Below are 25,995 nucleotides of genomic sequence, written 5' to 3' on the forward strand. Positions count from 1 at the left end.
TCCAACATTAATATTCATTTATTCCAAATAAAGATAGAAATAATTTATCTGGAAAACCTATAAGTACTATGATTAGTTTGATTTCTTCATAAATTTTCTTTTATAAGTTGGGCTAATCTCTGGAAGGCCTAAAATAGAAAAGAGACAAGAATGGATGAAATCAGGAAACTATTTTGGAAAAGTTTGTCATAATTCTTACTTCTCATTCATGTTAATCTCATGAAGGAAGGGAACAGGTTTTTCCCTATGACATGTTGGGAACTTTCTGGAATTGCTCATTAGGTTCTGCAAGGTTCATCAGAAGATGGCAAACTTTAACTGCAGCTCAAACTCTTTTTCTGTAGAAGGCTAGCAACAGAGTAAAAGGGAATGTTTAATGGGAGCTCACGGCTGGCCCATGAATATCTGCTTTATGGAAATCCAAGAAGACATTAAATAATGTTCTAAATTATAAAGTGAGCACATACACTAAAAACCAGAACTGAGAGCGAGGGTAACTCAAATAGGACCTGGTCCTTACCACATCCATCTTCTCTGGAGAGACCCAAGAATAGCATGCTCTGAAGTAGGGGCTGGGTGCTGAGCTGTTGATGTAGAAAGAGTTTCCAGGGACCATTAAGACCTAGGAGACGTTGTGGAAAATCAGTGATGCACCATGAAGAAAAAGCAAAAGAAAATATAAGTAAAGCTGTTCTCAAATGGGGACAGGCATTTTAAGTTTAAAAGCAGTCAAAGAAATGCCAAAATAAATAAAATATCTATCACAAAAATTCCATATGTCATACAAGAAACAACATTAGATGCACAGAAACTGGAAAAATGTTTGCCATAAATACGACCAGTGCCATTTCTTCTCCACATATAAAGAGTACATAGGAATGGAGAAGAAGGGTGAAGAAGAACATGGTTAAAATTCTAGTTTTAATGTGCAAAGGACATCCTACTAAACAGTGGCAATAAACACAAATAAATGTCTAACCTAACTGGAAAATGAATACAGATTCAAACAATGGAATACCATTTCAAGTTACCAAATCTGAAAGTGCTGTTTCTTTCTCTTTCCACATATTTTTATTGGTGTGTTACAGTTGTGCATAATGATGGGATTTGTTGTTACATATTTGCACGTGCACAAGGGATAATTGGCCAATTTGGATATAATTTGGACAATATTGAAAGAGATTTTTGAGCTGGGAGCCTGAAAGATAAGCAGATGTTAGCCTGGCAAGAAGCAGGGAACAGTGTTTTAGGGAGAAAAGATAAAGTGTAAACGCCCTGAGATGGAAGAAAATGGTGTAAAGAACTGAAAGGAGATAAGGAATTGAATACATGAAGGGAAGGAATAAAAATGTTAACCAAGTGTGTCAAGATGGAGAGGGAGAACAAGTACAGAGATGCTCTGCCACTGGGCTGTAGCTTTGCATTTTTACTTTTTATTTTGAGAGAGGGTCTCCCTAAGTTGCCCAGGTTGGCCTCAAACTTGTGATCCTCCTGCCTGAGCCTCCTGAGTAACTGGAATGACAGGTGGGTACCACTGCACTTGGTGCAATTATACTGTCAGGGATAGCTCACTGACTGGAGACTCCATTGCCTTTTCATGCTGGGCAGACAAACATACTTAGTTTTCCAGTCCTCCCTTTCTTTCTTCTTCTTTCCTTCCTTCCTTCTTTCTGCTGGGACTTGAACCCAGGACCTCACTCATGCATTATAAGTACCTGCTTTGCCACTAAGTTATGCTCCCATTCCCCAGCCTCCTCCTAGTTATGTGTGGTCACACGAGTGAATCCTAACCAAGGGACATAAACCAAAGTCATGAGTGCTACTTCTAGGCCTGGGTCCCCCAAATGTTCCCCTGTGTGATCTCCCACGCTCTTTTCCATTTTGTAGGAATCTTAGAATCCACGTGAAGATTGGGAAGCAACAAGATGGAAGGAATCAGGATCTCTGAGTCACTGCTGGATTACAGTTGCCTGCAGATTGCAGCCGTAGATTTTATGGATTTTTATAGACTTCTGCTGGGAGTGGTGGTACGTGCCTGTAATCCCAGACACTTGGGAAGTTGAGGCAGGAGGAATTCAAGTTTGAGGCCAGCCTCAGCAATTTCTTGAGGTCCTAAGCAAAAAAATAAAAAGGTCTGGGGATGTAGATCAGTGGTAAAGCACCCTAGGTTCAAACTGAAGTAATGAAAGGAAAGAAAAAGAAAAAAAAAGAGAGAAAAAAAGAAATAGACTTCTATTGTGTTAAATCTTTGAAATTTTGGAGTTTATAATTTATAGCAATTAATGTTAATTAGTGAAATTATGGCCTTCAAAAACAAAGTACAGTTTGTTCTTACATGGTCTAAAATTGGGTTCTGTCCAGTAAAACAAGGTCAGCTGGGAGTGAAATGATTTGTGTTCCCCTTGGGAAAAGATTTCAAGGCAGAAGATGGGTTTCTTGGTACTGATTAGCAAAATATGAAAGCTATCATTTCTTCCAATAAAGTGGAAAAGTTCTGGGATGGACTAGAAGCAAGGACCTGTATGAGAAGGAAGGAGTGGTAATAATTTCTTTTTTAAGATGACCAAACTTTGGGCTAAGACAGTGGTGATAAATTGGAGATTATTTAGAAAAGGTTGAGGAATAGGCAGCAGAATATATGGAATAAATGAAAAAACAAACTAGTAAAGTTAAATATCAAGTCCATATCCTTAGCACTTGGCTCAGAGATTACAAACACATAGACACTAACCAAAAGTGCTTGATGATAATGGCATTGATAGATAAAGAAAATATAAAGTTCATTTATTATATTAAAATGTACTTGAGAACTAAAATCAGCATGCTAAAGTGATACAGGCACATTAATGTTTACAGCAGCAGAATTCACAATAGCCAAGGTATGGAATCAGCCCAGGTGCCTGTCAACAGACAAATGGATAAAGAAAATGTGGTATGTACACATGGTGGAGTATTATTCAGCCACAAAGAAGAAAAAATCATGACATTTGCAAATAAATGAATGAAACTGGAAAATACCATGGTAAGTGAATTAAGCCAGATACAGAAAGTAAAGGGTTGATGTTTTCCCTCATATGTGGAAACTAGAACAAAATAAAGGGAAAAAAGCAGGGACACCATGAAATTAAAGGGGATATTGATGGAATAGAGAAAGAGGATTGAGGGGAAGGAGGAGTGATAGGAAAAGGGAAGATCTGAGGAATGAAATTGACCAATTATGCTATGCACATAAATGAATATAACACAGTGAATTCCACCTTTATGTTACTTATGAAGCACCAATTTTAAAAAAAAAGAAGGAAAATTATATTTGTTTGAAATAAATGAATTAAATATATATTAAGTACCTACTATGTGATGCTACTTGGATTAGAATAATGAATAAAGTGTGAGTCCTACCCTCAAATAAGATGGATATCGAGGACAATGACTTTGCCCAGGTTCTTTGTCTCTAGATCTAACCTCTAGAGTCTCTCATGCACCAGGTTGGGCAACCTGCCATCAGTCAATTCAATTTGTTCTTTTATACTTACTAATTCAAGATAAAAGTCATTCTAGAAACAGACCTCAGTGTTTATAAAGATTCAATGACAAACATGATAATGGAATTAATAAATGCAGAGGGACAATTTATTTTTGAAAAGCTAGACAGAAAAAAATTTCCCTTAGGATTTACAGCCTAATCAATGCCCACAAATGAAATCTCAGCAGATTTAAAAATAGAAGGAGAAAAAAAAAGTGCATGAGCTAATTTTAATTGAAAAAATCAGGATACTAACTTTTTCATGCAATTTTAGTTATGCAAAATAACTGCACAGCCCAAGGTCACCAAGAAAATCACTGTAAGTGGTCACAAAAGCCGAGTGGTGAAATGATGGGCTATTTTAAAAATTTTCATTATGGTTTATGCATCTTGCATATTTCCTACTGTGAGCACACTGTACTTTCATAATCAGGAAAGAAAAAGTCCCTCCATTGGAGAGACTAGTGGCTATTACATACTGCATGCCAGGTGTCAGTTGAAGTGCTTCACACAGAGAATTCATATAATCACAGCAACCACCCTCTAGGGATGGATTCTTACTCTCTCCGTTTGGCAGAGAAAGCCCAGGGAGGGTGACTTACCCCAAACCACATGTCCAGCAAGGGGTGGAGCTAGATTGAAACCCAAAGAGCATGGCTCCAGAGATTGCTATTAGCCACTAAAGTCATGGTCCACTGAGATGAATGACAGTGTTTTGGTTCACTTAGACCAGCTGAGGAATTATGTAACCCTCACATTTATTACCATTTGAATGATGAGAAACATACCTAACATCATAAACATCATTATTTATGAATGGTGGGCAACCAAAATACATCTCCTTTCATTTTTATTCAAATAAAAGATTACTTTAAAGAAAAAGAGCGACTTTTCTTTAGTTCCCCCACCCCTCCACCCACCTCCCAGGTTTACCTCTTTCTTAAGGGCTTTTTCCTTAATCAGTTGTTCTACGTTGGGAATGCCTTTAATTTTAATCCATAAGAACATTCCGGCAATGGGAACATTCCATTCTGCCAAACCTACAAACAAAAGGAGAATAAACATCTTCCAAAGTCATTAATTATATTAAATATATTTTTCCATGACATAAGTGCAGTGATTATAAACTAGTACTTCCCAAAAAATTCTTTCAGTGATAATATTGGTTTTTTTTCTTTGTTGTTTATTTTTGTACTTTGGGTTGAACCCATGGATATTTTATCACTGAGCTTTCTTGCCAGTCCTTTTTATTTTATTTTTGAGACACACTCTCACTAAGTTGCTCAGGACCTCGCTAAGTTGCCGAGTCTAGCCTTGAACTTGCAATCTTCCTGTCTCAGCCTCCTGAGCTGCTGGGATTACAGGCAGGGGCCACCATACCTGGGAATAACATTTTTGAAACATTAATGTTCTAGGTCTATTTCAGAGTCAGTGTAGGGGGAAGAGGTGGGGTAGCTCCTGAGTACACATTTAAAGCTGCAGCCAGGCTTTGTGGAGAGTGGAGAATCTGATACCTCTCTCTCCTTCACATAATTAGGGCCACACCTGAGGCAAACGTGACTGTTTCATTTTAAAAGAGAATTCTTCAACTTTTTCCGGAGTCTCTCAGTGTTTCAATAAATCCCATCGTTTAATTTAGAAGCCCAATGAATTCATTTTTATCAGAACGTAATTAATTATGAAAGGAAGGGCTTAAAAATTCAAGAATTCTAGCAGCATTTGTAGGTTTTCTGTTTCGCTGAGTATTATTAGGATAGGGAAACCAAGAAGAGAGGATAATTGCTTTGATTTTTAATTACTATCTTTAAAAAAAAACTTGCTGTTGGTTAAAACTTTTTCCAGTATTACTATGCAAAATGATAAAATGATCCTCTTATCAAATAGATAATAATTCCATTTTAAATAAGACTTTATATGGAATGAGATATGACAGAAATAAGGAATTTATATTTTGGTTTATTATTGTCCTTATCAAGACTGCTTTTGAGAAGGTTTTTTTTTTTTTTTTTTTTTTTTTTGCAGTGCTGGGGATCGAACCCAGGGCCTTGTGCTTTCGTGGCAAGCACTCTACCAACTGAGCTGTCTCCCCAGCCCCAACAAGACATTTTTAATGATACAATGAAAGCTGTGTAATTCATCCAACTTTCTTCCATAAGGAAAAATAAATCTTAAGCTTCTTACAGTCAAATTAGCAGTAGATAATATTAGATAAAGGAGGTTAATGATTAAAAGGCAAAACACATGTCCATGAGAGATCTGCCTTAGACTGTATTATTTGTCAATAAAGTTTAGTTAGAAATAGAGTATGCTGGTTATTTGGGACAGAATTTTGAAAGAACAGTAATATTTTGAAGATGGATGTTATTTAGCATTAATTATTGCTGGTCGATTTTTAGATTAATTGATTTTTTTGAACCCAAATTCTTACATCAGTCAAGTAGGGATGGGAAGAACTATGTCAGGGTTGTGGGACTAGGGTGCTACTTGTGAAGATTATCTGTGAGCAACATTTCCTTGGCAAGAATACTGCCAGACTGTTGCCTCTTTACCACCAGGTTGTTCATACATGGTGTTTATCATCCACGTTATCATATAGGTGCTGCTGTTTATCTTGAGGACAGACACATGTTCCACTCACCAGTTAACCACTTGTCTGCAGCGGCCAACATTGCATCCCTCTGGTCCCTGTAGAAATCAGTGACCCTGGAAGAAGAAATCAACAGCAAGGGTGGATTCAGTCCATTGGCTGCAGAAACTCAAAAAGGCTCTGGAGTTCAAGCTGTAAGAGTTTGTTTTCTAATTGAAAGCAGTGTGGCGATTCCTTAGAAAACTTGGAATGGAACCACCATTTGACCCAGCTATCCCACTCCTTGGCCTATACCCAAAGGACTTAAAATCAGCATACTATAGAGATACAGCCACATCAATGTTCATAGCTGCTTAATTCACAATAACCAGATTGTGGAACAAACCTAGATGCCCCTCGATTGATGAATGGATAAAGAAACTGTGGTATATAGACAATGGAATATTACTCAGCCATAAAGAATAGTAAATAGTAAAATTACGGCATTTGCAGGGAAATGGATGAAATTGGAGAATATCATGCTAAGTGAGACAAGCCAATCTCAAAAAACCAAAGGACGAATGATCTCACTGATAAGCGGATGATGATACATAATGGGGGATGGGAAGGAGGCAAGAATGGAGGAAGGAGGGACTATTATAGAGGGAAAAGAGGGGTGGGAGGGGTGGGGGGAAAGAAAAAAAAATAACAGAATGAATCAAACACCATTACCTTACGTAAATGTATGATTACACAAATGATATACCTCTACTTCATGTACAAACAGAGAAACAAGTTGTACCCCATTTGTTTACAATTAAAAAAAAAAAGAATTTGTTTTCTCTCTTGACTACATTCTTGATAAAGAGACCGGAATGAATTTGGGTGATCTATCTAGTGATATTTTTTCCCTTTATCGTAGACTAATTAGAAAAATGAAAATTAATAAAGCCAAAAGGTTTGTTTCTATGTAAAACCAGGAACTTAGAAATAGCAGGATCCTTCCTTGTGTTTAGGTGTCTCAAATAATGATGGTCATTTGTAGGATAGGAGAATGCGCAGGATCAAAGAACATACCAGGGATTCATCCGCACTCCTCTGTAATTAAGTCAGTTCCTGTGTCATGTGTCCCTTACAGTAAATTCATTATTAAATAAAATATTTATGTGTATGAGTAGTTTATTCTCTAAATTGGGGACCTAACTTGGTGTGAATTTCAGATTGTACTGGACATGGGTGGATCCGGCTTTCAGGTTGTACCTGGGATGCTCCTGAGTTTTTCTAGAGAACTACTAAGATGAACAGGCTGTGACTTCTAGGAGACTGTCTTATTGTCTATCTCAGGATACTTAAGGAGGAAGAATAATCAGTACTGGCTGCTCCCTATCTTGTCCACTGGGCTCCTATTTTGCTTGTAAACATCTTAACAAATGATTTGATACCTGTGCACGTGAGCCAGGAAGCCCTCTTCTCCCCACTGTTGAAGCAGCTGTAACATCATGAACTAAAAGAGAATGGTGACAGACGTCATGGCTCACTCCCTGCGAGTGTTTGCTTTTGTCAGATGTAGAAGTAAATCACTCCTGATTACATGTGTGTGCTGGCTAACTCACACCAGTCAGTGACTGATAATCAATGATGATTAATAACATGACTGCAACATTAGTCAAAGTAACAAATATTTATATAGTCCTGTCATATGCTGGACACTATTGTAACATATGGATAGATTTTGGCTCATTCGATCTTCATGACAGTCTGAGGCTGATTATTTCTATTTTACTGATGAGAAAAGTGAGGCATGAGGGTTAATTCTTTTATTTATTTATTTATTTTTTTTGCAGTGCTGGGGTTCGAACCCAGGGCCTTGTGCTTGCAAGACAAGCACTCTACTGACTGAGCTATCTCCCCAGCCCAGGGTTAATTCTTTTGACAAAGTAGTCAACTCGGATTCAGAGACAGACTACTCAACTCCAGATTCAAGCCACTGGTTACCAGTCTGCCCTGCCTCCCTGCTGCCTTTTTTGTTGCCAAACCCAGGGCCTTGCCCCTGCTAAGCAAGTATTCAGTCACTGAACTGCATCCCCAACTTATATATATACACACACACACACACACGTATGGTGGATACATAAGGTCTATCATATTTAGATATTTTCTATTTAAAATGGAAGTTTTAAATGTTATGAATATTGACTTTTCATTGAGAGCAGATATTAAAAAAATGTGAAAAGTCCCCAGCTTGGTAAAATATGGGGACATCCACACTTTATGGAATGTCCAATATCAAACAAGCGTCCCATGAGATACAAACTTTCAGATTCATTGTGAGTTCTTACACAGTAATTCTATCCTTGAAATCTGATTTTAAAGATTGCAATAATTTTCAAATCTAGTAATTTCTCAGAGCTTGTGGGGAAATTTATTCATTCTCTCAAATTAATTTGACCTTATTTTCATTAAAATGCATTCCAACGAGTGGAGACGGCCCATGTGCAATGAAGGCCACATGAGTCACTAAACAGGTCTGAATTTCTTGCTGTCATTTCAGGTTCCAAGACAATAAAGCTAAAGTCAATATTACTTTGCAAGTTCAGTTTCCTTTTGTTGTTTCACAGGTTTTTTTTAGAGTTCTCCTGAGGATGCAAGGTGAATATGATGTCTGATTCTCAAGGCATTTGGATTTTTCTGCACAGCAACACCAGTTCTCATTCGTCTTTTAGAGTAAATACCTGGTATCTGATCTTCTAATTCAGTTATTCGAATGGGTGATTTTTCTTCCCTGTCACCTTGGCTTAATCTCATTTGCCAGCATCTACTTTATTCTGATCTGATTTTTAAAAAATCCTATTTCCTAAATGGTACGTACCTGTGAGAAAGTGCAGGCTTGCATGGTTGAAACTTGCACGTGTAAAACAATTCTGTCTATCAAGGGTTTGGGTCCAGTTATAAACCCTACCCTCAACCTACACAAAAACAGAAAAGGCTTGATGTCAATCCCATATTAACAATTAGTACACATCACCTTGCCGATTTCTTTAGGAAGAGGGTGGTGAGCTGGGACAAATGGATCTAGAAATTAAAACAAAGTTCTTATTTCTTCCAATACAAATTTAGATTTAAGTGTACATTTAAAAAGTAATGCAAATCTAGCCAAGTATTTCCACATGCTATTTCGTATACTCTACTAGACTAGTCCTTCTAGGACTATAGATTAATGACCAAGCATCATTGACTACAGGAGATGAATAAAGAAAAAAAGGCCCATATTAATATTAACAATGAAACTGGTAAGTATAAGGCAAGTGGAATACAAGCATCTTAAATGAGAAGAATTGTGTGGACTAAAAGATACTGAGGCCGACCTCAGTTTAGAGACAGAGGTCTTACCCAGAGGAGAGGATCTTTGAGAAGGTGTCAGCTCTGATGACACGCCCATCAACATCCATGGAAAGAAAGGTTGGTTCCCAGGGCTTAAAATGGGAAGAAAATTACTGTTAATTTACAAACTCAAACTGCAGGATTATTTGTACTGACCAGAGAAGGGATGGATTTGAAACACGATAGCACTAGTATCTCTTATCTTTGTCTCAACCCTTTACCATGGAGTAAGAAACACATGTGCACATTCTTTTACTAGCATCTGCCTATCTTCATGGCTTTTTTTTTTTTTTTTTTTTTTTTTTTTGCCAAACACACTCAGAAGGGCTTCTGTTTTTGTTCAAGATGCCATGGCTATGAATTTAGAGGATCCTTGAACAGGCCCTCCTTGTTCCAGGAGATAAAATCCAGATGAACAGATTCAGAGGAAGGACTCAAGAAAAATTTGTTTGGAAAAGAACAAAATGAAGAGGGCCAGAAGCATTCAGGGTTGTTTAGAGAATGCTGATCCTTAGAACCAACTAGAAAGACAAGAGAGAAAAAAGATGAGATTGAAGTTGAGAAATATAATTCATATGGAATACTGACTTCGAGATTTACTTCAAAACTAGGCTCAAAGAAAGGGGTTCATGGTCATGCTGAGGTGGGAGGGCAGGTAGGCAAAATGATGTTCTGGTAAATCACAGGGATGAATCAAGAATTTATTTTTCTTCTCAGTAGATATAAAGGGAACATTGAATCTAAGCATATGTTCTCTGTAACCCTGAGAGCAAGTAAAGTATCAGATTTTGAGGAATCAGGTGCTGGGTAGTCTATCATTACCACTGTCCATTAGAAAGTAGTGATTGGAAAAAGCACATCTGTATATAGTGAAGATGAATCTAAAAGCCCTTCATTCTGCAGATATGGACCAGGGCATCAATGATAGGGATGGCAACTAAGTGACCTGTTGTCTGAAGCCTTCCTCTGTGTCCACAATGGACAGCACTAACCGAGCACAGGTCTGATTCTTCCGTTTGAGCATCCTTCTTAGACATCGTTCTAGTCAGCCCCTACTGTGACACGGAGGCTGACACCCAAGACGAAACCTGCTTCACATCCCTGGCGTCACGTTCAAGGATCTAGAACAGGATTTCAAGTTCAAGACCGGCAGCCTGACTTACTCTGTTCACCTAAGTGCATGGTACAGGGAGTCAGTTACTATTTGAAAGGTAAGCAATTTCTAGAAAGAGCAGTAATATTAAAAATGAAAAGTACTGGAGCTGGGGATATAGTTCAGTTGGTAGAGAGCTTGCCTAGCATGTATAAGGCCCTGGGTTCAATCCCCAGCACCAAGAACAAAACAAAACAGAACAACAAAACAAAACAAAATGATAACAACAACAACAACAACAACAAAAAAAACCAATGAAACTGGAAGACTAAAAAATTAAAGTTGGTAGCAAGTTAGTAATTATTCATTAATTTCAGTGTAAAAGCAGATAGTTCTGACCCAGCAGCCAGGCTGACCTCAAATGCTGTGCAATAATTTACAACAATGTGTCTTCTAATAGTGAAATGAGTTTACATTTTCACTTACCTTGTTAAACTGGAGAAAATAGTAAGGATCATCTTCTATTATGAGGAAATCGTATTTTCTTGCAAGCTAAAAGGTTAAAGTAAAAAAAAATTACTTCTTAGGAACTATCTAACATTTATATCAGTTGGAATCATAACTTTTTTGTGCTAACTTGTCCATTCGCTGGAGAAGTGGCTGAGTGCTCATGTGCCATGCAGGGAGGGTAGAGATGAATGAAGCACTGAAGACTCTTCTCAGGGACCAAGAGTCCAATGGGAAAGAGAATGCATAAGCTGGGGGGCACTGAACAGAGGAATCATTAGTTGGGGCCGAGGTCAAATTCTAGGAATATTAAATACGATCACATTTGAGAGACAGTTATTCAGTTTGAATCATTTGGAAAGCCCTCCCTGCAAGGTAACACTGGAGCTCAGAGTGGTGGGAATAAGTTGTGCAAACATCAGGGAGGAAGATTCTAGACTGATGGATGCCTGAGAGCAAAGATCCTGAGGTAAGCAGAAAACTTGGCATGTTTAAAGGATAGAAAGAAGGCCAGAGTGACTGCAGCAAGTGGGCTTTGGCAAAGATGGTAAGAGAAAAGGCCTGAGAAGAGAACTGACCATGTCACATGGCTTTGCAAGGTGAAGGAAGGAATTTGGACTTTAGGGTTCAAGGGAAAGCCACCAGGAACTGTAAACTGAGACTGGTTTCACATTTACCAGGCCCTAGGGGGCATGACTGGCTGCCCTGCAAAGAATGGTTGGTTGGTCAGAGATCAAGAGTACAAAACAGCAGGATCCTTATCCTAGTGTAGTGAGAGCAGGCATGGCTTAGGAGATGGAGCTAGAAATGGTAGTGTAGAAAAATGGATGGATTTTTGTCGGGGCACCGTGGACCCCTGGCCCTGGGTGTGGTTTGGCTGCCTGGGTGTGGCATAGCTGGCTTGGCTTACTTAGATGCGTAGCCAAGATGGCACTTGGCAGGCTGCCAGTATGGTTGGCTTTTGCACAAACAACTGACATCATTTTGAGGAAGTTCCAGGGATTGGTTAAGTTCCCTCGTGGACAGTGCATGATCACTGCATGTCTGCATTTACTGCCTGTATCTGTTCATGCTCTCCCCTCGTGCTCAAAGGCTGATTGGTTACAGTACTGTATATATTGGAGTGTAAGTTCCTCAAAGAGAGAGAACAAAGAAAGAACTGAGAGGATGGGGGTGCGCGCAATAAAAGGGCTGAAAAGAACCAGGTGTCGTGTCTCTCTGCGGGCGGGGAGCGCGACAGATGGCGCCGAAACCCGGGAGCCCTAAAAATAACTCTAGAGTAAGTATAAGATAAGTATTTGATAAAGTAAATTAAACAGTAAAAAGGCCTTGAAAGTTCGCGGAACAGCGACTAGTTAAAGAAAGTTCGCGGTGCAGCGACTAGCCATAAAAGTTCGCGGAACAGCGACTAGTTATAAAGGTTCGCGGAGCAGCGACTAGTTATAAAGGTTCGCGGTGCAGCGACTAGCTATAAAAGTTCACGGAACAGTGACTAGCCAAGGGGTTTTATGTTATCTGTGTGTATGAAGTGATAGTAGATTTTCTGTGTAGTAAGTGTCTTTGTTACATCAATTGCGTGGCTTGTTTGTGTGCTTGGAGCTCTTAGTGCTGTAAGATTTAATCATAGGAACAGAACTGTCTGGGACTGGAATGCAGCAGCCTCTTAGGGAGTTGTTGGGGAATCACGGAACGCCGCTGAAGGCAGAACAGCTTGAGCATTCCTTGATACCATAAAAAAGGTCTCTCCGTGGTTTTTAGATAAAGTGTTGTTAAATATTCCTCAGTGGAAGCACCTGGGAGAGGATCTACGCATAACAAAAAAACAAAAGCTGTTACCTGTTGGAACTTTAGCCATTTGGTCCCTGATTAAATCTTGCTTACAACATAAAGATAAACAAAATCTAAAGGGACCCCTGGAAGAGGGAAGTCAGGTTTTAGAAGAGATTAAAGAGAAACGGTTCTGTTCTCAGAACTCAGAAAGAAATAATAACTCAGAAGGGAAAGATTCAAAAGAGGAATTTTCAGGGGGGGAGCTAGAAAGGACATTTGGGAAGCTAACAATGCAGTCTAAGCGCCCTATTAATGATGACATTGACACCGGTGAAGACTCGAGACCTGTGGGCAATAGTTAAAAAACACTCTTTTGTGGAGCCTCTGACTGAGGGCAGTCAGGTTTTGGAGAAAATATAAGAGAAAAGGTCTAAAACATCAAAAAGGGCGTCAATAAGATCAGGGACAAACAAAAATAAAAATGAAAGTGGGTGTAAGGAACAACTTGTTAGAAAGAGGGAAATCAGTTTAGGGGAGGGTCCCCCTAGGCAGAGAGCTCAGCAGCTCCATTCCTTAAAAGTAGTAAAAAATAATGTTTTGTGATTTTCTGCATTCAAACCTAACCTGATTTCTCAACCAGGTAAAAAAGGGTTAAAAAGTCCTGGGTAATCCTCCCTCCCCCTGCCTGGCCTTGCTGAAGCCACATTGGAATGTAACTACAGCGTCTCAAGGAGAAAAGGGGGGTAGTCTAAAGATAAGAAGAAAAGAAAAAAAAAAAAAAAAGAAAAAAAAAAAGGTGTTCGTTTTAAACTCCTGGGCCGCTACACAGAAGTAATTCATTTTCCAGGATTCTTGTTTTGTTTTGTTTTTTCTTTAATGCTGTATTTTTGAGCTCATAATTTTGATCCTGCATACCTAGGTTAATGATTTTTTTTTCTTTTTGATCAGTTCTATTTTTTATTCAACTGAAGTTTTTGAACATCTGTTTCATTGCAATGAACATTTACCTATAAAGTTACAAGGCCTTTGATTTTGTGTTATGTGTTATGTTGTGCTGTCTAATGTTATGTTTTGTCTGCGTCAATACTGAGCGCTCTTAAAATTAAAATTTAAAAATGGATCCAAATACTTTTAATTCACGTGATTTAAAGGTTCAATTCAAATTGGGTAAACTAATGAAAGTAAAATGTCTTTGAAAATAACTCACAAGTCTCTAGGTGGTCAAGCAAATGAAATGTTAATGTTAAACAATGTCTAATATCAATTGTTTCTAGGACTTTTCTTCAACAGGAAAGAGGCAGCAGATCCTGTTCAGGACACTTGTCTGATATCTTGGTTTTTATAAAATAAATAAATTGGAGTTAACATGTATGGGATTACTCAAATGTGTTTGTAGAGACGTCTGGTTAATTTACAAAGTTGAAATGCTAATTGTTAAATAACATCAAGTACTTTTAACTCCTTAAATTACATGGGGTAACATACTTAAACATTATTGGTGCTTTCATAGGTTGGTAAATAAAAGGGTTTAAAATTGCTTTGTGTCATCACTAAACTAAAAACAAGGTTACTAAAAGTTATGTCCTAACAAGTGGAATTCTATATATAAAGGGTCCCAAAAGTTTCAACTGTGTTTCAATTAAGAGTACTATAAATAACAGAATATTTAATCTTATTAAAATAGAGCAATTTATCTAAATTCAGAAATTTCATAAGAGTTGTTTCAGAATGTGAACAAAAAGGGGTCAACAGATAGGAAAGAGAAAATAAAAGGTTCTGGGTTTAAAATATATTTAATAAAAAAAAAAGAAAAAAAAAAGAAAATGTTTCTGGATAAGAAAGTCTGTGTGTAATAAAGGACAAGTTTCAACAAGTCTATGTGTAACTAAGTTGGTTGTATGTATGTAAAACAGCTAAAGCTATTTAAGGTTTTTCCTAAGGTGAAATACTAATGTTCTGATATAAGCCAAAGTTTAATCTATATGGTAAAATGACATGGTAAAATAACAAAGTTTTCTTAAAAACACTAATTCATTCTTAACTTTGTGTCTCTTAAGTTTTATTCTTTAAAACAATTGTCTTAAAAATAGGGGTTTATACAATTATGGTTAAGCAACTGTTAAAGATTGTACTACGTTATAAAGTCTTAATTTTTCTTTAAAAACTAAAATTGGTAAGAACCAATTCCTCACTAAAATTAAAATAACTCTAACCACAAATGTACCTTATAACCCACAAAAACAAGGTATTGTTGAACATACACATCTCACCCTCAAAAATACTCTTTATAAACAAAAAGGGGGAATAGAGGAGACCTTCAGGTCCCCTAAAGATAAACTTTCTCTTTGTCTCTTTGTTTGGGGTTTTTTAACTCTGGGTAATAAGGGTAACTCGGTGCTTTACTGGAGCTGCGGCTCAGTTTGTGTGTTTCCATGGAATAAACTAACTTACAACCTCTTTTTAGTCTCTTAGGAGGAACAGTTCAACTATGTAACAAAACAACTGCTTCTCTCAATTGTACTTCAGATTTGTGCTATCTCTCAATGTTAAAATGCTTCTAGGTTCCTGCTGGCAGACTTAATGTGTGTTCCTACCTTCCTACCAGTCCCAGTCTCTGTTACAGATACAGAATTGCCAGTGTTACTATCAAGAAACAGGAGAGAATTTGGCATCACAGCGGCTATGGTCACTGCAATAGTGGTTTCTGCAACAGCAGCACTAGCAACTGCCATACCTACAGCAACAGCAGTCAATCACTTGGCCGAAAATACAGCTGCAGCCTTACAGACTAAAGAGACCCTAAACCAACATCTAACAGCAGGCATACTCCTTATGAATCAGAGAGTGGACCTATTACAAAAACAAGTGGACATATTACAAGAACTTTTGGGACTGGGATGTGTTTACTCTTTAAGAGCTGTTTGTGCTACCCCCATTGTATATGATAATTCCAGCACCGCAGCTGGGTTATCTAAAAAATTGTCAGCCTATCTTACTTCTACTTGGTCGTCTCAATTTGATAATCTTACCTCACGACTTAGGGCTAAAATTGTCAAAGTTAATTCTACTAGGGTACAAATTGCTTCTATGTCTGAGCTGGCTAAATGGTTTTCTTCTGCTTTCAATTTTGTAAACAGTGGGCAAGCCTTGGCACTTTGGGGTTTTTACTCCTCTTTGGTATCTTTTTCCTCACCCGCCTGGTTGTACAACTACGAGCCACCCAACAAATGGACCAGATTATTTTTCATCAGGCCATGACTGCCCTAGAGGCCGGCAGTTCCCCACAAGTATGGCTCTCGATGCTGGACCGGTAGTCAAAGACGGGTAAGGGAGGAGGTGACACCGTACCAACCTAAGACAGGAGCTGTAGCATGCTCTGCAGTTATCCAATGACGGGTAAGGACGGTGGTTGACCACTCCGCCTAAGACAGGCACGGTCCCGAGCCTTTTTCTTGTAAAAGAAAAAAGGGGGAACTGTCGGGGCACCGCGGACCCCTGGCCCTGGGTGTGGTTTGGCTGCCTGGGTGTGGCATAGCTGGCTTGGCTTACTTAGATGCGTAGCCAAGATGGCACTTGGCAGGCTGCCAGTATGGTTGGCTTTTGCACAAACAACTGACATCATTTTGAGGAAGTTCCAGGGATTGGTTAAGTTCCCTCGTGGACAGTGCATGATCACTGCATGTCTGCATTTACTGCCTGTATCTGTTCATGCTCTCCCCTCGTGCTCAAAGGCTGATTGGTTACAGTACTGTATATATTGGAGTGTAAGTTCCTCAAAGAGAGAGAACAAAGAAAGAACTGAGAGGATGGGGGTGCGCGCAATAAAAGGGCTGAAAAGAACCAGGTGTCGTGTCTCTCTGCGGGCGGGGAGCGCGACAGATTTTGATAACATGGTGGTTGAGTTCACAGGATGGACTGGATGTGGGGGTTGGAAGAGGGGAGAGGGAAAGAGAGGAATGCAGGCTACCTAACTGTTCGTGGACACAATATTTATGGGGAGGGAGAACCTGGAGTGGTTGTGCATTAGAGATTTGGGGTAGAACTGGGGAAAACCAAGAGTCCCATTTTGGCCAGGTTAAGTTTGAAATTCTATTAGACATCCATGTGGAGATACCAAGTAGAAAACTGAGGAAAGAAGTCTGGAGTTCAGGAAAGAGGTGGGACTGAACAAGGTGGGAGTCGTGTGCAGAATGGAATTCATAACCGTGGAATCAGATAAGGCTGTCTTGGGGAGTTAGGGAAAAGAGCAGAAAACCTAGGAGAGAGCACAGGAAAGTGTAAACAAAAACAAGAAAATGTTTTGAAACCCTATTTTCTAAGTAAAAGGGAACTGGTTGGTATCTTTCTTATGATTCCACTGAACATGATTAAATTCTCTATAGTTCAACACAATTTTGTGTACTTATTTTAAAAAGTTACTTATTTATTGATTTTTATATTTTTACAATTTTTTTTGCTTTAATTTTTTTTAGTTCTCAATGAATTTTTATTTTTTTTATTTATATGTGGTGCTGAGTATTGAACCCAGGGCCTCACACATGCCAGTCAAGCGCTCTACCACTGAGTCACAACTCCAGCTCTTAAAAAGTTTTTTATAGGGAAAACTTAGGGAACACAGATGCAGAAAAGAGACTTTACAAGCATCTCTTGTTTTTCAAATATTCCTGTATAGTTTAATAAATGTTGGATACTTTAAAAAAAGTGTTTAGTGTGAAAATCCAGGCATCATAGATACCTAAAAGAGATTTTACCAAAAAAGGAGCATGTCTCTTATTTTTAAAGAATTCCCTGTTACCCCAAATGATAAAGAATAGGAAGCAGAAGAGACAGGTTAAAAATCCAAATATAAAATAATGAAAATCAAATGTGGGGTCAAATTAAAAAAAAAATCTCATAAAGTTTAACATCAGGCCAAGAATGTTATTTCTTTCATGTTAAACATCAATTAAGGGAAAAGAAAAAATTTCATCAATAAAGGACATAATAATCTCTTGTGTCTAAATTTGTTAGAATCTTAGCATAGATGAACAACTTTTATTAAAAATTATCTTCCTTGAACGCAAGAGGGTAACAAGAAAGGGAACTTGCACATCACTTTTCCAAAAAGTCAAACAGAAACAAGAGCATAACCACCTAACACCATTTTCAAAAATACCTCATAGATTTCCTTTTTGCGGTCACCAGTCAAGGAGTTTCCAGTTGGGTTGTTGCCATTTGGGATAGTATACAGAAATTTGGGGCTTTTTTTCTTGGGATCCTTTGAATCGCCTTGTTTCCATTTGCAAAGTATTTCTGTGAGGGAGTCTGGAATAATCCCATATCTATCGCTGGGAACATTAATAATGTTGCAGCCAAGTGGTAGCAGCTGTACACGGCACAAAAGAAAGTCCAAGAGTCAGACAAGAACACAAGATGAAAGTGCCACTATTTTTAAGAAATATGGACCAAGAACATTTTATTTATACCCTTGAAGATATGAACCTGTACTCAGCACCAAGCTCCGGAGGGCTGAGGTTATGTACTGTAATTCTATCGTTCCCCGGCGGGCAGATTCCGTTACGGTTCTCCTCTACCTCCTATCTCTTTGCAGGGGAAGAAGCATTATACTTCTTTGCCCCTTTTTTGTTTGACTTGGCCATGTACCTTGCTCGGGAAAATAAATTGTGAGCAGAAGTGATGGGTGTTTGGGGTGTGACATAAAGATGCCAGAGAAGAGAGCTGCAGCAGTCTTGTACAGAGACTTTCGTAGCTGAAAGCCACTGAGGTATAGGGGTCATTCAGCATACAGTCTCTCACAGTCTCTTCTGAAGGAATTGTTTTGGAAGTCAGAAGCAGAAGTGGTCAGAAGCAGGTAACTTTGAGCAGCTGCAGTGGCGGGAGATGTCTGACCTCCTTAAGCAGTAAGGTAAGGCCAATGGCTAGAAACTTCTTATTCTGAGTTGAAATCATTTCCCCATAGTTTCTACCTTTCAGCTGCCCAACTGATGACACAAACAAATCTAATTCTTTGGTAAAAGGCTAACTTACATATTTGAGAACACTTCTCCTGGCTTTCTGGGGCCTTTTATTTTTTAGAAAAATTGCTGTGGTTCCTATAACTGTTCGTTGGGGTTCCCAACTCCCTGTTAATTCTGACTACACTTTCCTGTACTTGTTCCACATTGTGGAGATATCTATATGAAAGCAGAGTGCACCAAAGAAACCTAATTCTCAGTGGTGAGGCAGAGGATCAGTCTTTTATTCTGGATATTATAGTCTCATTCATTTCACACTGGAGTGGGAAGTCCTAATTTGCCCTATTAGTTTGAAGTTACATTAAGTTGACATGTCACATGATTACACTTAGGCATACTGCAATAAAAGATGGTAAAGAAAAAGCAAGTTTTTGTAAATTAAGTCACATTTCAAGTAAAATATTAAGATGTGATTTTCACACTCTAATTTTAGTGCCTATACATTTGCATTTTAATAAAGAAATATATGCATATTTTACATACATCATTTAAGATTCTCTTGTTTACAGCTGAAAGATGTTATGTTATTTTTCAGTGGGCAGATAATTCGAAAGGAGCAAAGCTTTCTTCTATTTCCTGTAAGAGAAATGCTCTTGTAAAGAAATGTGTACTCACAGCTTGAATGGTTGTTGCATAAACAGGTTCATTTAGGAGGATGTTGTCTCCAGGATCAATGAGCATTTCAAATACCTAACAAAAGAAGCACAGGTAAGCTTGGATAATATTATTTCCATGCTCAAAACTCCCTTTTTTGCTTGAGCTCACAGGACTCTAGATTTGGCAAATTTTCTGTAAAGAGACAGACAATCACCATTTTGTTGGCCCTAGTGTCTGTGTCGCAACTACTCATCTCTGCCTGTATAGTGAAAAAGCAGCAAGTGCGTGACCAAATTCCAATAAAACTGTGTTTACAAACTTAGATGCCAATATGGGTTTGGCCTTCGAGTCATAGTTTGCCAACTTACATTCTAGGGTGAAAAAGAATGTAACTGACTTGGCTCCTAAAATCCATCGTTTCCTTTATTGCTTCTTTGAAATGTGTTAAATGCCTACTAGAAGTCAGGCCAGTGCAGATAAAATGTTGAACAAAATGACAAGGTTCTAACTGTCATGGAGTTACCAGTCCTCTGGAAAGCTAGACACTATGCAAAATTATATGTAATTACAAACAGTGGTGCTTGCTATGAGGTTCAGATGCACAATTGCGGGGCTTGGTCATTTAGGGAACTCAAATAAGGCTTCCCAAGGAATTGATGAGTTGGTGTCAGGGGTGACAATACATACATTTTGAGAAACTGATAGAATTCTGGGATGCAAAGTTGAGTATCCAGAAGAGGGTAGAGAGAGGCTAGGAGAAGTGGGCAGACACCACACTATGCAGGCAATTGGGTACAGGGAGGTAAGAATTTTAAGCAAGGAGCAGGGAGGGAGGCTCACAGTATCCTTAAGGAACGGTCATTCTGGCTGCAGTGTGAAAGAGGAAGAGAAGAGCGAGAACACATGTGAAAAAGTTTGGGAAATTTTGAGGATCATTTGGGAGGTTACTGCTGTAGTCCTGGGGACGGATGGAGCAGTCTGAACTAGTGAGGTGGAACTGTAGAGAAGAACTTAAGAGTTCTTTATTAACAGGGCACGGTAATGGACCAGAGCGGGGTGGGGAAAAGGAGTTGTCAAGAATGACTCCTAGACTAGAGGGATGGTGGAGGAGGTGTTCCTCACTGAGATCCAGAACCAAAAATTCATCCATATCTGAGTGAGAGGATGAGGAGCTGTTTTGGTTTGAGGAGTCAGGTTGAACAGATGGACAAATGGACTTGGAAGGAGTTGGGAAGTTACTGGCATATGGTTGATCACATGGGTGTGAACACAGGTACCCAGGCAAAGTGCACAGCTGAGGAGATGTGCTGAGCATGAAGGCTCAAGCACTGAGGCTGAACTTCCTGCAAAGATGTGGCACAGGTGGGTGAGGAGAGGCATGCTGTGATGCGGAGACCCAGAGGAGAGGGTCGAAGAAGGTTGGAGTGGTTGATAGTGTTAAAGGCACTCTAAGTTAGAGGTCAAGTATGCCTGGGTTTGACAAAACTTAGAGTTTGTGCACCATGTGATGACCACTGACATCTTTAGTCTCAGACAGTGGGTTGTTCCAGTGGGTTGATCAAATGGGGTCATGATAATGACTGAATGGTATATAAGTCACAGAATAATCCCTTCCTACCTAGTAATGGTTCACAATCCTGGCCTCAAGCCCTTCTTCCTATCATTTTAACAACCTATATCTCAGAACCCAAAATAGGGCCATTTCCAATGGAGACAGAGGATTTGATTTTTGTTCTCCATTTTGGCCTGTGATGTTCAACTTATTTTTTTCTTATGGAGTTTTGATTTGTTTTAATTTCTAAAATCTTTAAAAAGTATTATTACTTCAATCCAGTATTCTATAATAATAATTTCATTAAAATTAATTGAAGCAAAGTAGAGAACAGTTTTCACAAAATAAAGAAGAAGAAAAAAAGCTACATGTTCTTAAGGCAAACATATTTCTCTGAAAATCTCCCAGTTGACTCAGGTTTTAAAGGACATCCCAGGGCAAAAAAAAAAAAAAAAAAAATCACTTAGGTGACTTGACTTGTGCATTTACCAAAAGATCAAACAAGAACTTGATTATGTACATTTTCCATTTCAATTAGGGGACATACAAAAGTCAAATATCCTTAATTAAAAGGGAAGGCTGCTTCTCATCTGACAGTACTGTTTTAATAGATGTGGACAGAAACACAAGAGCCTTAAACAACAACCTTTCTGGATAACAAAGTGGAAGAAACATTAAACCCTGCTAAGGCCCCTGTAGAAAGCATGTGCATAAATAATCAGTTATTTATTCATCAGACCACTTGTGCTATCTTCCTTCTTTGATGTGACTGGATTGTGACAGGTAGAAAAGAAACTGTCTTGAACATCTTTCTGCAGAAAAAAACTTATAGCCTATGTATCTAAATAAAATAATTTTATTGAAAGAGATTTCTTAAATATGAATTCAGAGAACCACAAATGCTCATCCTCAAGCAAAAACTCTACCAGTAGCTAATCCTTTTACTTTTTTTTCTAATTAAATACAAAAAAGAGGAAGGAAAAATTATTTTAATTTCTAAAATATTTAAAAAGCACTATTACTACAATCTATTATTCTATAATAATAATAATTTAATTAAATTCATTAAAGCAAACCAGATAATAGTTTTTCAAAAAATAAAAAAGAAGAAAAAAAGCTTCTCCATAATAAATAATAACCTTTATTTATTATGGAGGGCCAGGTCTTAATTTATATGTGAAAACTGACTATAGAGAATTTGTATCCAGGACTGATTATTCATGATAAAGAAAAGAAAAAAGCAAATAGATGAAACTGATCAGAGACATGGCTCTCTTTACTGTGAGCTCTACCCAGTGGTGATTACATCTGTGGAATTCTAAGAATCCAGTGGGAGGCGAATGGAGTAGCTGACAGAGGTAGGGAGACAGAGAGAAGGAAGAGGGATGGAAGTGATGAGAGAAGTTAGAGAGAGGTCCCTGACTCACAATGACTTGACTTCCAATTTTTTTCACTTTACAATGGTGTGAAAGCGACAAGCACTGAGTCAAAACTGCACTTTGAATTCACTTTGAATTTGAATATGGATCTTTTTCTGAGCTAGTGATGTGGTGTATGATACTCTCACAGGATGGGGCAGTGGCAGCTCCCAGTCAGTCAGGACATTGTGAGGGCCAACAACTGTGCTGAGAGTTACAAGGTTCAGTACGTTGTGTGTTGTAAATGTACGTCTGACTTACCATACTTTCAACTTACGATGGTTTTATCAGGAGGTAGCCCCATCGTAAGTCCAGGAGTGTCTGTATAAAGATCTAGAGGAGTACAGCCAAGAGGGAGGTAAAATGCAAGCAATGGTGAGCACAGGGATTCCATAAATAGGCACCAAAGGAATACCGTTTTCATCTCAGAAGAATGAGGATATATCCTCTAGAGAAAGTTTAAAATTGTATGGAAATTTCCTAACTACAGGTAGAAATCAAAGGAGGAAGTCACAAGCTGTGGGAGTTGAGCATTCCTTCAGTGGGGAATCTCCCTTTAAGGATTCATAGCTCCAGGCTATTGGTCACATGCTGTGTATTTAAGAAAAATCAGACTGGCGAATGATTTTAAGAGCAGATAATTTTTGAAAGTCTTCAAGTTCACAAAAAGAAAACAAGAAGGAAATATTGATAAATTATCCTAAAGTATTACTGTCTGGCTTTTGTTTATGGGAACCAACCCATTATGTACACCCTATCCCTGGGCTTTGTCTTTGAGATCTCTATTTATATTCTAGGCAAAGATAAGAAAGACTACTAGTAATTCACAAAACATGAGCCTCTTGTGATTGAGGGAGAGATGGCTATATTTAGGCACATATTTGATTCTTGCATGATGGCTACCTTTTCCTTACAGTCTTACCTTAGAAAGACCTTCTTGGCAGCCAGATGTGATACATATATCCATTTGTCCTTGACTGGGTGGATAATGGATGGTGGGAGGATTATGTAATTTTATTTGAAACTGTTTTAGCCAGGACAAAAGTTCTGGAACGCTAAAACAAAAAATGTATTTGTAAATTTGTAGTAGTAAAAATCATAATAATAGCAAACAGAAAATAAAAGGTATCTTTATACCAAGCGCATTACACATTCAACTTAAAAATCCTGAAATGCTTTTTGTTAGGGTCAATATTCCCATGTAAAAGATGAGATAATAGATTCAGAGATTAGAAAATTCACATAAATCCAATGAGTGAGAAATTCACATAAAATCAATCATTTAATCGACAGCTGAGATTGAATGTACAACTTTCCTATTTGAAAGTTTAAGGTCTTTCTTTTAGCTAGAGCAAACACTGTATGATAGATTCCTTGTTCTCCTTAGGAAGATTTCTGTAGTCTTCCTGGAAGTTCAAGTTCAGTAAATTATTTGTATCATGGAAAGAAAAACCTATGTATTTATTACGTATAATCCATGCACATTGTACTTCAATATATTCTTCAATTGCAAAACAAAGAAAGTTCTAATAAAGTCCAATTTAGAGATTTCATAAACTCTCTTTTATCATTGGAAGAACACCAGCTAACAAAAGTCTTGAGGTATATATTTCAGCTTGACTTTAAGAAATTGAAGATATTTGAACCTATAAAAGCAATGTATTTGCATAGTTGCCTGTTTACATGGGGCCCTCCTTCAAGATTGCTGCTTCTTGGATTATACATTTCTTCCTTTTTTACCCAGTCATCTTTTCAGTTTTCTTACTCAGTTCAACTTGAACTTCAGCTTCTCTGACTTGCCCAGCCATTTAAGGTTGAAAAGCAGTCACTGAGGAATGTTAAGCATAAACATTCAATATCCCTTTTGCTTTTAATTATCATTTGAAAATTCTTCCCTGAACCTTCCTAACCATGGAACACCTCATTGAAAAGCAATGTCTCTTTATGAAGACGCAGTGAAAATGTGAAACCACAGAATGATGCTGTCTACAATAACCTACCCAGAAGCTGAAGAATACTGAAGTGCTTCCTTCATCAACTCTTCTCCAAGCTTGATGGAATTCCCGTTTTCTACAGTGATCACAGCACTCTTAAAGGGGAACATGTTTGGGTTTGGATATCCACCAGCCAGGGAGATGAGTGATTTTGGTGCTCTGTTTGCTATATCAGCTAGGATAAACATGGAAGAGAAGAACGATTCTTATAAACAGAGATAACTTAATAAGCATTACAGTCACCTCTAAAGTGCAACCATTTCTAGTGATAGAATGTGCTGGGGTGTGAATGTCGGTGTCCACCCATCTTCATTCATATGTTGAAACCTAATACCCCATGTAGTAGTATTAGGAGGTGGGGGCCTTTAGGCAGAGCCCTCATGAATAGGATCAGTGTCCTTAATGAAAGAGACCTGAGAAAGTGCTCCTGTCTCCTTCTGCCATGGAGGATGTAAACGAACACCTTTCACCACATGAGAACACAGCAGCAAGGTACCATCTATAAGGAATGGCCCTCATTAGACATGGTGTCTGCCAGCACCTCGGTGTTGAACTTCCAGGCCTCCATATTTGTGAAAGATAAAATTGGCAATATTTTGAGGTAGCAGTCCAAATGGATTAAGATAGAATGTCAGTCTAAAGTAAATATAGAATAACTTTCCCTGGGCCTCCTTGTTGGTGGAGGTCCTTAAGAATGGAGATGACCAAACAGAAGGCAGAGGGATCAGGAATAAGCAAAACGTCACGGTCAGAAGACCCTCTTTCACTTTGCCCTTGTCTGCCAGTGAGTTTCGTAGCTCAGTCTTTCTCTCCTATTGAACAGGCCCTCCCCATTCCACACACATCTGCACTGTGCATACCCCTTCACATCTTTCCAGGAAGATTCTTCGTGGACATCCTTTCTTCCAAGGACCTGCCCCAAAGGAGGCAGCCTGACCTCCTCTCTGGCTGCTCTTCCTCCACTTTAGCAGGACTTCTTTGAATACAATGACTAATGCCTACTTCATTTCGGCTTGCAGAGCCTGGCTCACAGTGAACCTTCGTAGTTGAATAAAAGGTTGCAACCAAACCGTGAGTTGGAAGGGCACCCTTCTCAGCCTCGACCCCTTCAGAAGAGGCGCTACCCCCATGTCTCACCCATGACTCTGATGGGAGAAGGTTTTCTGGCTGCACTCCTTGCACTTATGAACCGTGCGTAATTCATGCCTCGGATGGCCACACGCCCAGCTCCTTCCTCAGTAGTTCAGGACTAGAAAAACAAAACAGCAGGTCAGGTACTGCTAACTTCTCCCTCTGTCAACGCCACCGTTAGCTGTCCCCGCGCACAGTGACCCGAGAGCGCACCCGAAACTCCTTCCTGGCTGCCGGTGGCGTTCAGTCTCTGGGTCTAAATAGGCCTGGGGTGGTGGCAAGATGGGCAAAGTCCACCCGTAGAGGGAGAGGCCACCCGCCAGTACCGGGGCGGCTCTGCCAGCCGCGCCCTCTCCCGCCCCGCGTCGCGGCCTATGGTCGGCAGCCTCGGTACCTCGGGTCTCTGGCCAAGGCTCTGGGCTGTTGCGCAGGGCGGGATTGGGATGAGG

The 25,995-nt window shown here is 38.9% G+C and overlaps 1 protein-coding gene across 3 annotated transcripts; it reads right to left on the reverse strand.

Moving 5' to 3' along the window:
- Aadat (aminoadipate aminotransferase) lies at positions 1-25,965 on the reverse strand. 3 transcript variants are annotated; one of them, XM_047551624.1, is made up of 14 exons: positions 25,941-25,965; positions 25,553-25,664; positions 24,422-24,590; positions 23,344-23,476; positions 19,470-19,544; positions 17,996-18,205; positions 11,050-11,115; positions 9,480-9,562; positions 8,959-9,055; positions 7,532-7,593; positions 6,162-6,226; positions 4,457-4,563; positions 521-622; positions 1-128 (listed from the first exon to the last, which is right to left on the reverse strand). In XM_047551624.1, the coding sequence occupies exons 2-14, from the start codon at positions 25,617-25,619 to the stop codon at positions 87-89; spliced, it is 1,278 nt and encodes a 425-aa protein (XP_047407580.1). In that variant the 5' UTR covers positions 25,620-25,664; positions 25,941-25,965; the 3' UTR covers positions 1-86. The 3 variants fall into 3 exon arrangements, with proteins under 3 accessions (XP_047407580.1, XP_047407579.1, XP_047407578.1); XM_047551623.1 differs by lacking the exon at positions 25,941-25,965 and adding an exon at positions 25,760-25,790; XM_047551622.1 differs by lacking the exon at positions 25,941-25,965 and having other exon boundaries at positions 25,553-25,771.
- Between the last annotated feature and the right edge of the window lie 30 nt (positions 25,966-25,995).

The sequence above is a fragment of the Sciurus carolinensis genome, chromosome 4 (genome assembly GCF_902686445.1).
Source record: "Sciurus carolinensis chromosome 4, mSciCar1.2, whole genome shotgun sequence".
In the NCBI taxonomy this organism is placed as follows: domain Eukaryota; kingdom Metazoa; phylum Chordata; class Mammalia; order Rodentia; family Sciuridae; genus Sciurus; species Sciurus carolinensis.

Excerpts from the sequence above, each read along its gene's own strand:
- Aadat (XM_047551624.1), bottom strand. The coding sequence starts at position 25,619 with ATGAATTACGCACGGTTCATAAGTGCAAGGAGTGCAGCCAGAAAACCT. Across the intron at positions 11,116-17,995 it reads GCAAAAAGGAAATCTATGAG|CTTGCAAGAAAATACGATTT; the intron begins GTATTTTTGAAA and ends TTAACCTTTTAG. Across the intron at positions 623-4,456 it reads AAAAAGCCCTTAAGAAAGAG|GTCTTAATGGTCCCTGGAAA; the intron begins GTAAACCTGGGA and ends AACGTCTCCTAG.